The sequence below is a fragment of the Acanthochromis polyacanthus genome, chromosome 2 (genome assembly GCF_021347895.1).
Source record: "Acanthochromis polyacanthus isolate Apoly-LR-REF ecotype Palm Island chromosome 2, KAUST_Apoly_ChrSc, whole genome shotgun sequence".
In the NCBI taxonomy this organism is placed as follows: domain Eukaryota; kingdom Metazoa; phylum Chordata; class Actinopteri; family Pomacentridae; genus Acanthochromis; species Acanthochromis polyacanthus.
The window spans coordinates 45,058,276-45,074,305 of NC_067114.1; the positions used below are offsets into that span (position 1 = coordinate 45,058,276).

General features: G+C 35.8%; 1 protein-coding gene across 2 annotated transcripts in view; it reads left to right on the forward strand.

The window, feature by feature from the left end:
- luzp2 (leucine zipper protein 2) overlaps nt 1-5,638 on the forward strand; it is a 289,918-nt gene extending 284,280 nt beyond the window's left edge. For both annotated transcript variants that reach the window (XM_051939245.1, XM_051939242.1), the window contains one exon: nt 4,849-5,638. In XM_051939245.1, the coding sequence (XP_051795205.1) occupies nt 4,849-4,953 (105 nt within the window). In that variant the 3' untranslated portion in view covers nt 4,954-5,638. The remainder of the gene's footprint in view (nt 1-4,848) is intronic.
- The last annotated feature ends 10,392 nt before the right edge of the window (nt 5,639-16,030 follow it).

The following is a 16,030-nucleotide window of genomic DNA, read 5'->3' on the forward strand; positions in this document are numbered from 1 at the left end:
TCAGAATGTCTCATCCAGTTTGATTTAAGATAAATTCACTTAACAAGTGACATTTCATCAGATGGAGGATCTTAAATATCTTAAGTCAAACAATCTTGAAATATCTTCTTTTGAGTTGAATTTTACAGGAAAACTTGAATTAAGTTTAACCTTCGTGTGGTCCTGTGCGTCACAATTGACCCGTTTTCAAATGGACAATGTGGAAAAAAATATTCAATGTTGAAAAAATATGTATATTTTCAATTTTTTTGTGAAATTTTTTCCAACATTTTTTGATGGAAAAAAGAAATGTTTAAAAAAATGTTTCTCGAAGAACATTCGGAAAAAATCAACCAAAATACAGCGAATTTTGTTGATTTTGGTTGATTTTTTTCCCTAAATGTAGTCAAACAAAATATTAGAAGTTTTACTAATAATATGGAATCCCGTTAGATATTTTAGAGATTTTTTTTTGGAAGATTTTTTTTCCATTTTTTGAAAATATTTACATTTTTTAAATATTTTTTAAATTTTTATTTCTTGCCAAATTTGGGGATTTAAAAAAATAAATAAAGCTTTTAAGGGAAGCTTTTAAGGAATTTTCTTCCAGAAGCTTTTGCAAATTTTTATAAATTTGGGGAATTTTTTGCTGAATTTTTTTTTTTTTCAGACAAGGGAACAATATTTTTTGGCGCATTAAAAGAGGACAACAGGAGGGTTAACACACCTAAGCTTGACAATCCTGGTAAAATAGAGCTTCAGTTTCACAGCTAGTTTTAAGATCTCAATATTCTAAATATCTTATTTCAAGAAATCGTACCAAGCCATTTTTCACTTGTTCTATTCGCAGATTTTTTCACTTAGTTCAAGGTAAAAGATCTTTGGAATAAGTTTTTTTTTTTCTTATTTTGAGAGGGGCTTTTTTTCTGGTGCAGAAATGACTTTTGTGCAGAATAATGGAAGTAGAATGGCAGAAATAAAGAAAAAAATAAGAAGTTAAATTTGTTTGAGACATTATTTTATATATTAATTTTACCAACAATGCAATAAAGTGACTCTATATGCTAAAGATGATTCTTTACATTTTTACTTTTGTTTCCCTATTGTACACTGCCTACAGTTCAACCTAGAACTCTGGTCGCAAATTAATCATAAATAGTTTTATAGCAGATTTCTTTGTTTTTTTTTACACATCTAACTCATACAGATGCTTTTTTTTTACCAAATTTTTCAATGTTACCAATAGAATAAGGTGATTTTGGCAAAAAAATCACATTTTTCAGCTCAGATTAGGTTAATTTTACAGATAAAATGACGCATTACAAGTGATTTGCTGAAGAACTTTTGGAAAAAGTAAAAAATCTGATGATACTCGCTAATGAATGCTGCAGTTCTGGTGATTTTTTTAGGTAATATGCCTTTAAAAATCTCTATATTTCACAAGAATTTAAAAAACCTTGAATTAACATGTGCAGTTATTATTATTACTTGGGGAAAATATTAGTAACTACATTCTGTATAATTTTACAGCTTAGAGTTTTATAAATTTCTCGTTTTCTCTGAACACTGCCTGCAGTTCAACTGAAAAGTCCCAGAATTTTTGTCACATGACTCTTGATTGCTGCTGAGTCACTCATGGCTCTGAGGTTGCATCAAGAATCGCATAATTTTTTGTTTTTTACAGAATCTGGTTAGGAGAATCCGTTAGCTTTAGGAGAATTTTTAAAGTCAGACGTGTAATAAAGTAATTTAAATGAAAATAATGATTTCAAGCTCAGCTGTCTGAGGCAATGGATGGATACTTCAAGGACTGTTGGAAATCTGCTGATTCTCTCTGTTATTACAGCCGCTGGTTCTGATAAATGGAGGATTTTTGAGGATTTTTAAAAAAGGAAACATTCCTTTTGAAGGTTTTTGGTTCACATTGTTAGATAAGTGAGATTACACCCGTTATTCTCTGAGGAGAGTGTAGAAACCGTGATTCTAATTTTAGGGGTTTAAAGGTGTGATAAATGCTTCCTTTATCTGTGTGACCGATTAAAAGTGTTAATTGTAGCCGTCGTTTAGCTGCAGACACTGGTTCAGTGTAAATATGAAGGAAAAGCAAACAATTTCTGCTGCATTTGTAGAGTTTTCTTTCCCTCCACGTCCAGAAAAATACCGCATGAATCATAATAGTCAGTTTTAGAAATATACAGGCTTAGAAAGTACAAAACCTGAAGTTAACCGTTTATTAAACGAATAAATACCAGGAAATAGCTGTAAAATAAAAAGTAACATAAGTTTTGCAGATTTAAAATATATGATTTTAAATCTTAATGCGGAAAAAAAATATTTTCTTTAAAAAAATCTGAGCTTTTTTTGTTTATTTACAGTTCTAGGTGTTTAATTTTTGTTGTTGATGTGTAAATTTCCTTTTTGAATGTTTAGAGACACATATTTTCCTGTACTTCAAAAATACAGAAAAAACCTTTGAGTGTAAAGTCAGATCATTTTGTGTGCGATTCTAATTTTATGGATTTTAAGGTAAATAAATCCTTCATAGCTGACTGTTATTTGTGTTTATTCAAATGATGAAAATGACTCTGAAGTGTTGATTGCAGATTTTCGTTTAGCTGCAGATGCTGGTTCAAATATGAAGGAAACCCAGTCATTTCAGGAGTTTTCTTCCTGTCTATGTCCAGTAAAACCACCATGAATCCTCATAAAATCTAAACTGTGTTCAGAACTAAAAGCAGGAAAAGCGTCGTTCTGTTTGAGCTTTAAGTCTGCTGCTGCTCACTGAGAGGCTTCCACTTTTTCCAAAATAAAACACCGTCTCTCTTGCACAGAAACTTCTGGATGCCCTTAAGGGACTTAAGTGATAAATAAGATATACACGGAGAAAAATAAATAAAAAACAGAAATCCCAGAGCAGGTCCTAGTGGGCGGGAAGCCACCGGAGTTAAAACATCCAGAACGTTAAAACTCATTCTGCATGTTAATAGAAACACGTAGCAACTGCTCTAATTTAACTTTACTCCACAAACTGAAGGAGCAAATGCTGCTTTAGCTTCCAGCCAGGTGATGAAGCTCCAACCCGCCTCCATGCTGAGCGGTCTGCAGCTCACTAATTATTGAGGCCTCCGGCGTTCTCTAAAGTGACGTTCTCTAAACACAGAACAGATGCTGTGCTCCGAGGACCGGCTTCTGTGTGGTACTTAAAGCATCCAGAGCCAAAAAACGCCTTCATTACTCTAAATAGTCAAAGAAAAAACGCATCGTAGCGCTGATTTAGTCGTAACAGAAAAACTAAGCAAAGACACAAAGTCAGGTTTTAACGCTGCACCAGCCGGAAGGCTTTTAATGTGTTAAGGTGGAATTATCACGTTAAAACTGGGCGTTAAGGTGGAATTACTATGTAAAAAATGGGTGTTAAGGTGGAATTATCAAGTTAAAACTGGGTGTTAAGGTGGAATTATGTTAAAAATGGGCGTTAAGGTGGAATTATCACGTAAAAATGGGCATTATGGTGGAATTATTTTGTAAAAAATGGGTGTTAAGGTGGAATTATCATGTTAAAACTGGGTGTTAAGGTGGAATTATCACATAAAAATGGGCGTTATGGTGGAATTATTATGTAAAAAATGGGTGTTAAGGTGGAATTATCATGTTAAAACTGGGTGTTAAGGTGGAATTATCACGTAAAAATAGGTGTTAAGGTGGAATTATCATGTAAAACCGGGTGTTAAGGTGGAATTATCAAGTTAAACTGGGTGTAAAGTAAAAATGATCTTGTTAAATTGGGTATAAAGGTGGAATTATCGTGTTAGTATGTTGTATTTTTTTAAATCTTCCTGTATTTTAAAACACAGAAAAGAAAGTTTCTGTTTAATTGAATGTTTTAATGTTTTTAAAACTGTCCAAAAAAATTGTGTTTACTTGCATAAGTTTGCTGGACTTTAGTTTGGATTTCACTGCAATATATTTAATTTCATTCGTCACATTTCATGTTTCATTACAATAATATATAAGTATGTATAATATTTAACTTGAATTTAACAGTTTATTAAATAAATAGTAAATATTTAGAAAATTATGAAATATTTTGCAAGTTTATTTTAAGATGTTAAACTCTTACAAAATGATAATTTTATGGTGATTTACAGTTGAGTGATTCATTGTATTTTATATTAGATATTTAAAATAATTTTTTTAATTTCCTGTAAGACAAAAAGAATCTGCAAGAAAAATGTAAAATTTCTGTCAATATTATCTAATAAAATACCAAATATTTTCATGTTTGCTGTTTTAATATTTCTTTTTAATGTAATTACTAAAATTTAATACGTAAATATAATATAAAATATAATAATTTTACAGTTACTGATATTTAATACACTTTTAAATGATACATTTAAATTCCATTTATTTTTTTATATTTTTAAAATATTTTCCTGTAATTTAAAAATACAGCAAAAAAAAATCTGTAAGAAAAAATGTAACATTTCCGTCAATATTTTCTGATAAAATACCAAACATATTTCTATTGTTATGTGGGGGGAAAGCTTTTCTTTAAAAATGAGTAAATAAATAAAAATAGGAATAAAATTAAATGAATGTTATTTTTATTAGAAAAGATGAATAAATCAAAATAAATAAATACATTTCACAGTCTCAGGTGTTTAATGCCACTTTATATTCGATATGTAAATCCAGAAAAAGAAATCCTAGATAAAACGGAGAATTTCCGTTTAATTTCACTTTTGTCGTCAGAACACCAAACATGCTGATGTCCTTTCTTTGCGTTTAGCAGCGTTTTTCTTTAACTCGGTAAATGTGTCTGCAGCAGAACAACACTGATTGTGAATCTTTATTTTCTGTGAACAGCAGAGGAGCTCAGAGCAGAGCGGAACATTCAACACGAAGCCGACAGACGGCGGCGAGGAGGCGGAGGGAGGCGGCAGCAGAAAGACGATGCATCAAGACGACTGAGAGGACGACTGCTGCAGCCCGAAGGAAGTTTCTGAAGAAGAGCACACACCGTGCACGCTCACAGCACACACGTGCACTCTCACACACTCACACACTGTTAACACACACACACGGAAACACACTCCATCTGAATCCTCCATAGTAAAAACTGGCATGCGTTTAGAAGTTCTTTTCCGAGGTAGCAAACGGCAAACTGGTAACTTGTTTCATGATCATTTGTTGTTTACTTACTGAGTTTTTTTTCTTTCCAAGTCGAGGACACTGCTTTTAAATGTGTGATCTTTCTAGAATTAAATAAAAAATAATAAATAATCCCTTTGCACTGGTGAGGTCTGACACTGTATCCTGTGATGAGTATTTTCAATTTGACAGATTAAACTACTACTCCTCCTACTACCCAGCTTAGACTATGGTTTGTCACTCATCGTAGCTCCAGCTTAATTTCCTCCTCCACATTTTGAACTATAGAGGCTCCAAGTTGGCTGGCCAACTGTTCAACGTTTAATATTTCAGCACTCTTCCTGCCTTTACCACTCGAGAGGCAGCGAGCCGAAGACTCACACTGGGTCGTCTCCTGAGAACGTGCCATGCACTGAGTAGAACCTCCCAGTGTCCTCCTGTGTCCTTTAATGAACTGTAATTTTCAGTAAATGTGTGACGAATAAACGGTTATTTGTGGGAAACACTCGAGTGTCTGTGATCAATCGTTAATGTCCGAATCAAAGAGAACTTTTTCACTTTTTTAAGGAGAGAAATTCGTGAAGTTTTGCCGGATGAGTTGCTCTTTTCGCGCCATTTATAGAAATACATGGCTGCAAGATTGAAAAAATTAAGACAAAAATCTGATTTAGTGATGTAGATAATCAGTGGCGGCCTACTGGCGCCACCTGCAGGGCTGGAAAATGGAGTCAAGTGTTATGACCACGGGGCAGTAAGCAGGAGCACCGCCCCCCAGTTCTGAGGATGTGGAACATCACCTCATGGCGGAGAAGGAACCAGAGCTGGTGCAGGAGGTGGAGCGATACCGGATAGATGTAGTTTAATTCAATTTTATTTATATAGCACCAAGTACAGTCAAATTGTCTCAAGACGCTTTACAGAACCCATAATCCTGAACCTCCAGAGCAAGCCCCAAGGCGACAGTGGAAAGAAAAACAGAAAAACACCCTTTTAACAGGGAAACACACCTGGAGCAGCAGTTGGGCTCACCTCCACTCACAGGGAGGGTTCTGGAACCAGAATCCTGCAGAATCCTTCTTTTTTGGAGTTGTCCAAGTTGAGAGGCGCCGAGCAGGTGTGAGGATACCGCTTTGTTCTCCAGAGACAACAAGAGGGTCGCCTCTCTGCGACTTCCTGTTGACTGTTGTTGTGTTTATCCACCGGACAGCAGTTCAGAGTACTCGGCCTTCTTGGAGTCTCTGGGTGGTTCCTGGAAGGGGGACCGCCTAAGGACTCCATAGTTCTCCTGGAGGACTTCAACGATGGAGAAACCTGGAGGAGGTGATTGGGTTGAGGCGAGTGGTGTTTTGTTATTGGACTTCTGTTCTAGTCATAGTCTGTTCATAAAAAACATCATGTTGGAGGTTCTCCTAAGCGTACCTGGTACCAGACAGGGGCGGATCCAGATTCATTTTAGTGGGGGGGCACAGCGGGGCCACCAAAAAGCTGCTACCGACCTCTCGCTTGTACAAAGTATCAGTCAGCTCACAATTACTACAATTCTACAATGTATGTCTCTTTCCTTTGACTTGTTATTTGTACAACATACGATGTATATGATGGCGTTTTTTTGATCCAAAGGCTAACTATGATGTTTTCTCAGAGACATACCATGATACTCTGTTCTGGGCTGCTGCTCTCCTCCTCTGGTGTTTTCTGGATTGTACTCAGCTTCATGCCTTCGTCCACCCGGCCTCCGTTGACTCGTCACGCCTGCCGTCTCTAGAGCTGAAGCTGGATTGGATCAGACCAAAGTACGGTCCAATCACGGAGCCAGCTGCCTCTCAAATAGCTCCTTCATCTAGCGGCACTTCTTCTGAGGGGAAGCTGAGCTTCAGTAAAACTTTGGAGATGTGTTCCAGTGGTTGGTAGATGTGTTGGGAGATAGAGCGGGACCTTTCAATTGTCCAGAAAGGAAAACAGGAACACATAAGTAGTTTTAGTTTAGGGTGCTACTGCAGTTAGACATTTACGTTTGATGTTGACGTAGTGAAATTATGATGTTTTAATGACAAACTATGACTTTTTCCCCATATTTTAGACGGCATACTAAACTCAGGTCAGAGAAGCAGGTCACTCATTTTTAAGACCAGACGGTATGTTGGATGTCTTGTATGTATAGTATGCTGCTTGTGTTTATTATGTATGCTATTTTTATCATGTACATGAATTGTATGTACAACATACACAGATGCTCTGGCACAAATGAAGCTCATCACAGAAAAATAAAGTTGTTTGAATAGAAAACTAATCGTTTTGTCCCCATTTTGGACGACATACTAAACTATGACTGTTTTTTTTTTCCACATATTGGACGACATATTAAACTATGATGTTTTGTTTCCATATTTTGGACGATATTCTAAACTATGACGTTTTTTCCATATTTTGGACAACATACTCAACTATGACATTTTAATGGCATTTCGGACAACATACGAAACTATGACATTTTTTACACATTTTGGATGACATACTAAACTATAACGTTTTGGTCATATTTCGGACAACAATATATGACGTTTTGGTCATGTTTCGGACGACATACAAAACTATGATGTTTTGGTCATATTTTGGACGACATACTAAACTGTGACATTTTTTCTGCATTTTGGACAACATACTAAAATCTGACGTTTTTATCAGATTTTGGACAGCATACTAAATGATGACATTATGGTCATGTTTCGGACGTTTTGGTCATTTTCAGATGACATACTAAACTATGACATTTTTACCACATTTTTGACGACAACCTAAACAATGACGTTTTGATCATATTTCGGACGACAAACTAAACTATGACATTTGTTCCACATTTTGCACGACACACTGAACAATGATGTTTAAATTAAATTTCGGACGACATACTAAACTATGATGGGTTTTTTTTCCATATTTTGGACGACATACTAAACTATGACGTTTTGGTCATATTTTGGATGACATACTAAACTATGATGTTTTGGTCATATGTCGGACGATATACTTAACCATTATGTTTTTTCCATATTTTGGACGACATGCTAAACTATCATGTTTTTTTTTTTCCATATTTTGGACGACATACTAAACTATGACGTTTAAATTTTGGATGATGTACTAAACTATGATGTTTAGGTCATATTTTGGACGACATACTAAACTATGATGTTTTGGTCACATTTTGGACGACATACTAAACTATGACGTTTTTTTCCACATTTCGGACGACATACTAAACGATGATGTTTTAGCGATATTTCGGATGACATACGAAACTATGACTTTTTTATCACATTTTGAACGACATACTAAACTATGACATTTCTTTTCTATATTTTGGAAGATGTACTAATATGTCATCCAACATGTTGGACGACATATTGAACTATGATTGGTTTTTTTTCCATATTTTGGAAAACATACTAAATTATGACGTTTTGATCATATTTCGGACGACATACTAAATTATGACGTTTTGATCATATTTCGGACGACATACTAAATTATGACGTTTTGATCATATTTTGGACGACATACTAAACTACAATGTTTTTTTGTTTTACACATTTTGGACGAAATACTAAACTATGATTGTTTTTCCACATTTCAGATGACATACTGAACTATGACATTTTTTTTCCATATTTTGGACGACATACTAAACTATGATGTTTTTACCACATTTTGGACAACATACTAAACTATAATGTTTTAATTAAATTTTGGACGACATACTAAACGATGATGTTTTTTTACCATATCTTGGACAACATATTAAACTATGATGTCTTTTCCACATTCTGGACAACATACCAAACTATGACTCAGAGAGCGCAGACCTCCGCCAAGGATATTGACATTCCCATGGAACATTGTATTCACATACATTTATGTATGATTTAGAAATTGAAGCATTGTATTGTATTTTCATGGAAACAACAGACATATTTTCATGAACAATTTTATTCCATTCTTAATTAATCAACAGGAGAGAGGAAAACAGGAAACCTATGCAGTAAAGGATCACGAGCTTTCATCTGAATCTGATGGATTTAGGCACAAAACTTGACATGACTCTCTTGGTCTTAAATATGAGCGACCTGTATATCTGACCTGAGTTTAGTATGTCGTCTAAAATATGGGAAAAAAGTCACAGTTTAGTATGTCGTCAAAAATGTCGGTAAAACGTCATAGTTTAGTATGTATTTAAAATGTGGAAAAAACATCACAGTTTACGATGTCGTCCAGAATATGGGAAAAAACATCATAGTTACCTCCGCCAAGGAGGTTATGTGACACCCGGCGTTTGTGTGTCTGTCTGTCTGTCTGTCTGTTAGCAAGACAACTCAAAAACGCCTGGGCAGATTCAGATGAAATTTTCAGGGGATGATTAGAGCGACATGCTATACTATGACGTTTTTAGAGCAACATGCCATACTATGACGTGTTTTGAGCGACATGATATACTTTGATGTTTTTAGAGCGACATGCTGTACCATGACGTGTTCAGAGCGACATTCTATACTGACATTTTTAGAGCGACATGCTATACTATGACATTTTTAGAGCGACATGCTATACTATGACATTTTTAGAGTGACATTCTATACTATGACGTTTTTAGCGTGACATGCTATACTATGACGTTTTTAGCGTGACATGCTATACTATGACATTTTTAGAGTGACATGCTGTACCATGACGTTTTCAGAGCAACATGTTATACTATGACATGTTTAGAGCGCCTTGCTATACTATGACGTTTTTAGCGCGACATGCTATACCGTGACGTGTTTAGAGCGACATGCTGTACTGAAGATTCAGAGGAATCTTCGTCCATATCCGTTTCAGTTGCCGTAGAGGTCACCATGGTCGTTAAGAAGCTCCTTGGTGGCTCGAGGTGTGGACGAGACTCGCCCTGAGATGCTGAAGGCTCTGGACATTGTTGGATTGTCTTGTTTGACACGTCTCTACAATGTCGTGGACATCAGGTATGGTGCTGTGGATTGGCAGTCTGGGTTGGTGGTTCTTATTTTCAAAAAGGAGGACCGGATCGTGTGTTCAACTACCGAGGTATCACTTCTCAGTCTCCCTGGGAAAGTTCCCTCTGGGGTGCTGGAAAGGAGGCTTCGATTGATTGTCAAATTTTGGATTCGGGAGGAGCAATGCGGATACAGAATTAAGAATATCTTCGATGAAAGTGAAAAAACTACTTCCTGTGTCAAATAGTTCCATAACAAGCCAAACTGTTTGTGGCCAAACATTATTTTTTATTAATAAATGGATATATGTCTGATTTTTCTAGTGTTTTAGTGTAGAAATATTGCAAAAACATAAAAAGAATGTGAGATATAAGATCTCAGAGTCCAATGTAATGTCAAGTTTTGTCTGACCAACAGTAGAAAAATTTAAGATCTTTAATATTTTGTACTTTCAGAGACAAAAATGCAGAATATTCTCACCTTTGTGAACCTGAACAGAGTAAATGATGATCAACTGGTGTTAAAATCCCATTAATGAACCCTTTTGTTGATGAAATAGTTTATTTTTGATCTACTAATAGATGAAACCACAAGAGTCTGGACCTTTTAACACAGAGAACACGAGAACAGCCAAGGCTTCCTGCAGAGAAACTCTACAGTTTAATAAAATCATCACCACAAATACGACTCTGAAGGTTTGCTCAGGTGTGAATCCACAATGAGATGAAGCCGAGGCTTGGTCAGGTGTGGAACGAGCAAATTACAATTCTAGACTTGTTCCAAGGCTGAACATACAGCAGGAGGAGAGTAAATGATTTTTAAAAAAGAGGCGAGAAAGTGGAGGAAACAGAAAAAATGGTGAGATCAGTGTGAGCAGACGCACAATAAACAAGTAAACAGACACTGAAAAAATGTGAGAAAAGAGTGTAAACAAGAAAAAAACAGTGTGGAGGGTGTCGAGCCTTTATTAAGATTAGGGACAATACAAAAGCAAAAACTTGATTTTCTTCATGAATATGACCAAAATTTCAGGATCTTTTTTTCCACAAAATTTGACACTAAACCGAGGGTGAAGGGTTTAGTTCAGGCAACTGGACTTATTCTTGTGATCTTGAAGACGTTTCGCCTCTCATCCGAGCGGCTTCTTCAGTTCTAAAAACTAGTTTGGAGAGTTCCAGGTATTTAACCACTAGAGGTGAAGGTGGGCTAAGGCTGTCTACTGAAAGACTAAAGAAATCTTTCAACAACAGGTGTTGACTCCCAATGAGGTATTAATCTGCTAATAGAGGGGGGCCTGGTGAGAGTCATTGATTTAACGGCCCAATGAGTAGCCTCCTACCTGTGACTCATCATCATGTGAGTCGTTAGGCTCGCCTGGGGAAAGGTGTAAGGAGTCGTTAAATCTTCTGGGTAGAGTTCTTAAAGCAGCTTTGTATGTTTCTGAGACATGGTGTCTGAGGCCCCCCCCTCTGTTCAGAGTGGGTCGCTCTAGATGAACATAAATGTCCTCTTTCACTCCTCTCTCAAACCATCTGTCCTTTCTGTCTAGAATATGTACATGTGAGTCCTGGAAGGAGTGGCCTTTCTCCTGTAAATGGACAGCTGAATCTGGTCCTGAGGTGCTGGCTCTCTGTGTTGGGCTCTTCCAGTTGCCTGAACTAAACCTTTCACCTTAAGATGACCTGGATGACTGAGAACCTTCACAGACAAGACATTAAACCTAAAAAAGATCTACATATTATAAAGGTGAAGGATGCTAAAAAAAAGCAAAAACTTCAATATTTGCATGAATATGACGGAAGTTTCATTATTTCTTATGTCAAATTTGGCACCAAACACAAAAAAAATAATGTATTACAAAGATAAGGAATGTTATAAAAGCAAAAACTTGATTAACTGCATGAATATGATTGAAATTTCATGATTTTTTAGACAAGATCTGACATAAAACATTGAAAACTCTAAATACTGTAAAGGTGAGGGACATTACAAAAGTAAAAACTTGATTTCTGACACCAGTACAACTGAAATTCATCAAATCTGATACCGAACATTTTAAAAAATGACATTGTAAAGACTAGCGATGACACAAAGGCAAAAACCTGAATATCTGCATGAATAAGTAGAAATTTCATGATTTTTTCAGGGAAAATCTGATACCAAACATAAAAAAAAATCAACATATTCTAAAGACTAGGGATTATAGAAGAATAAAACAGCGTGGATGGTGTCGATTTGTCGTCTCATGGTGCAAAAATTCTCCTTTTTGAGCCGATTTATGCTCTCAGCATCATGTTCATGTGACATTTCTCTGGACTCAGCAGGTAAATTCCAGGCGACAGGTGCACGGCTCTATTTCAGGGCCTATAATCCGTCTTTTTCTTTCTTTTTTTCTGTTGTTTTTGTAGAGCTTCCTGCAGGTGGCCATCTCTACACCCGACTGAGAGGAAAAGCGTGGCGGATCTAGGAAACGGTTTGATCAGCGACTGTCGTCTTCGTTTTCCTGCCTCCTGGGATGATCTGTGATGATCCTCCAGGTTCATTTCTGCCTCGGTACACCAGAAAAACCTCCATTTTCAAACACATCCAGCCGACGGGAGAAGTTTCAACAGAAAATATGGCCTTTTTTGAAGTTAATAAAGCTCCGATGGGTCATGGAAACCCAACAAACCCAACGTGGTTCCAACACAATACAGGACAGGGATGAAAATAAGGCAGCAGACTCCTGCAGTGCCGGCATTAAGCTCACACAGGATTCTTATTTTCACTTTACAAAGCTTCATTTAGCCAAAAAAGCTCAGAAAAACCTCAAAACAACACTTATTATAAAGACGAGGGACGTTACAAAAGCAAAAAATTGATTATTTGCACGAATACGATGGAAATTTCATGATTTTTTAAAGCAAAATCTGACACCAAACATAAAAAAATCAACATATTATGAAGAGTAGAGATGTTACAAAAGGAAAAGTTTGATTATCTGCACAAATATTACCGAAATTTCAGAATTTTTTAAACAAAATCTGATGCCAAACATACAAAAATTAGCATATTATAAAGACTGTTACAAAAGCAAAAACTTGAATATCTAACTGAATATTTTAGGATCTTTTATCCAAAATCTGACAACAAACACAAAAAAAATCAACATATTCCAAAGGTTTGGGCTGTTGCAAAGGAAAAATTTGATTATCTGCGTGAATACGACTGAAATTCCACGTTTTTTATTCAAAATCTGATAACAAATATAAAAAAATCTACATATTTTAAAGAGTAGGCATGTCAAAAAGTAAAAACGTGGTTATCTGCATGGATATGACCAAAATGTCATGATTTTTAAGACAAAATCTGTTAGAAAACATTTTAAAAAATCTACATATTATCAAGAATAGGAATACTACAAAAGCAAAAACTTGAATATTTGCACAAATACGACAGAAATTTCATGATCTTTTTTTTTTACATCAAATCTGATACTAAACACAAAAAAGTCAACATATTATGACAGCGAGATATAAAACAACAGGAAACAGTTGGCATTTAGCATCTTTCTCTGGGGATTTCTGTGCTTTTTGTAGTAGTTTTACATCTTTATGTGGTGATTTTGCATCTTTCTGTGAAAATTTCTCCCCTTTCTTTTGATTATTTTTGTGGTTGAATCTTTTTGTTGTAATTTTACATATTTTGTAGTGATTTTGTATAATTTTGTGGTAATTTTGGCCCCTTTTCTGGTGATTTTGTACATTTTTTGTGGTAAGCTTGAGCCCTTCAGGTAATTTTGCCTCTTTTGAGTTGATTTTGTCTTTTTGTGTTGGTTTTGTGAATTTTTGTGGTAATTTCTGTCCCTTTTGTGCTAATTTTACATCTTTATGTGCTGATTTTATGTGTTTTTGTGTTGATTTCACTTCGTTTGTCGTGAATTTGCATGTTTATATCTTGATTTTATGGGTTTTTGTTGTGATTTCTCCCCTTTTGTGATAATATGCATCTTTTTGAGGTCATTTCTGTCTATTTATGGTGATTTCTCACCTTTTTTTGTTAATTTTACATTGTTTTGCGTTGGTTTTATGTCCTTTCATGGTCATTTTTGCATCTTTTTGTTGCAATTTCACATCTTTTTGCATCTTTATGTGCTGATTTTGTGTTTTTTGAGGTACTTTCTCCTGTTTTGTGTTGGTTTTGCATCTTTTTGTGGTAATTTCTGTCCTTTTTGTGGTAATTTTACATCTTTATATGCTGATTTACCTGTCTGCTCAGCTGCATAAAGGAGGAACCAGTTTGCAGACAGCAGAGGCCGACTTCTTCATGACAGCTGATGATCTCCACCACTTCAGCTAATTAAAACCCATCTAATTACGCCTCTTCTCTTCAGAAGGTTTCATATGGAGGTCATACTCACCTGACTGATTATGGAGATCGGACACTTCATCTGCTCTTCTGTCCACGGCTCTTAAAGGAGGAAGTGACTCTAATGAGGTGGAGCTGCTTCAGAAACCCATCAGCCCCGACCCAACACGAAGCAAACAGGAGTTTACGAGCAGTTACTTACTAATATTCAGCTGCCATTGTCTCGTTAGCGCCGGGAAACACCTCCCACTCTGCAGCTAATTAGACCACAGCAGTAATAAACTGTTCACTGATACAAATGTCTAGTAGCTGCAGGTGTTTATCTCCTTTATTTCCTTTAATTCGTAATCAGCGAAACAATTAGGACGCATAATTACTGGGACATGTGTAAATAGAATCTACACGGATTAGCCTCGACGTTAAAACCAGCCAAAAACCTGGAAAAACTTTGGTTCAATAATACATTCATAGATTGGGTAAAAATTGTTTATAGGAACCTCAAATCAAGGATTAGAGTAAATGGGTGTTGCTCTGATTTCTTCCCCTTGAGAAGCGGTGTTAGACAAGGAGATTGTCTTAGTCCCTTATTATTTGCCATTAGCATTGAACCATTGGCAGAATCAATAAGAATTAGTGAGAAAATTAAAGGAATTATAGGCCAGGGAGGTGTAGAACATAAGCTTTCTTTATTCGCAGATGATATACTCATGTACATAAGCAAACCGGTATCATCTATTCCAGAACTTATGAATAACCTTGAGGAATATGGAGAAATATCAGGATATTTAGTTAATGAATCCAAATCTGTCTCCATGATGCTTTCAGGGATATTTCCAGCAGAACTAGAGGATATAGTGAAATTTAAATGGTCTCATAATGGATTTAGATATCTAGGTATTATTACCACTCCATCCATCTCACAACTTTTGAAGCAAATTATGGAAAGTTGATAAGGGAATTGCATAGGGATATAGCCAGATGGGATATTTTGCCCCTAGCGTTGACAGGGACAATCGAAGCAGTGAGAATGAACATATTGCCAAGATTGTTATTTTTGTTTCAATCACTGCCTGTTAAAGTACCAAACTTTTTTTTAAATATTAGACAAAAATATATCAAAGTTTGTGTGGCAAAATAAAAGGGCAAGAATTAAATATAACATCCTTCGGGGCTCTAAAGAGAAAGGTGGGTTGAATTTAACCAACTTAAAAAATCACTACTGGGCGGCTCAACTTAGAGCAGTTGTTATGTGGATAACTAAGGATACAGAATCTATATGGGTGGAAATGGAAAACAGTTCTTGTTCAAATATCCCTTTGGAATCCCTTCCATTTTTAAGCAAGAAAATACTAAAGGGGGGGGGGAATCACAAAGGAGTGCATCAAAGAAACAAAGAAGGTTTGGTCAATAGTCAGGAAGAAGTTAGGTCTTTCAAACTCCATCTTTAGAATTACTAAAATAGCAACAAATCCAGAGTTCATACCCTCCACTATAGAAACGGGTTATAACAGGTGGGCTGAAAAGGGTTTGATATATATTATAAT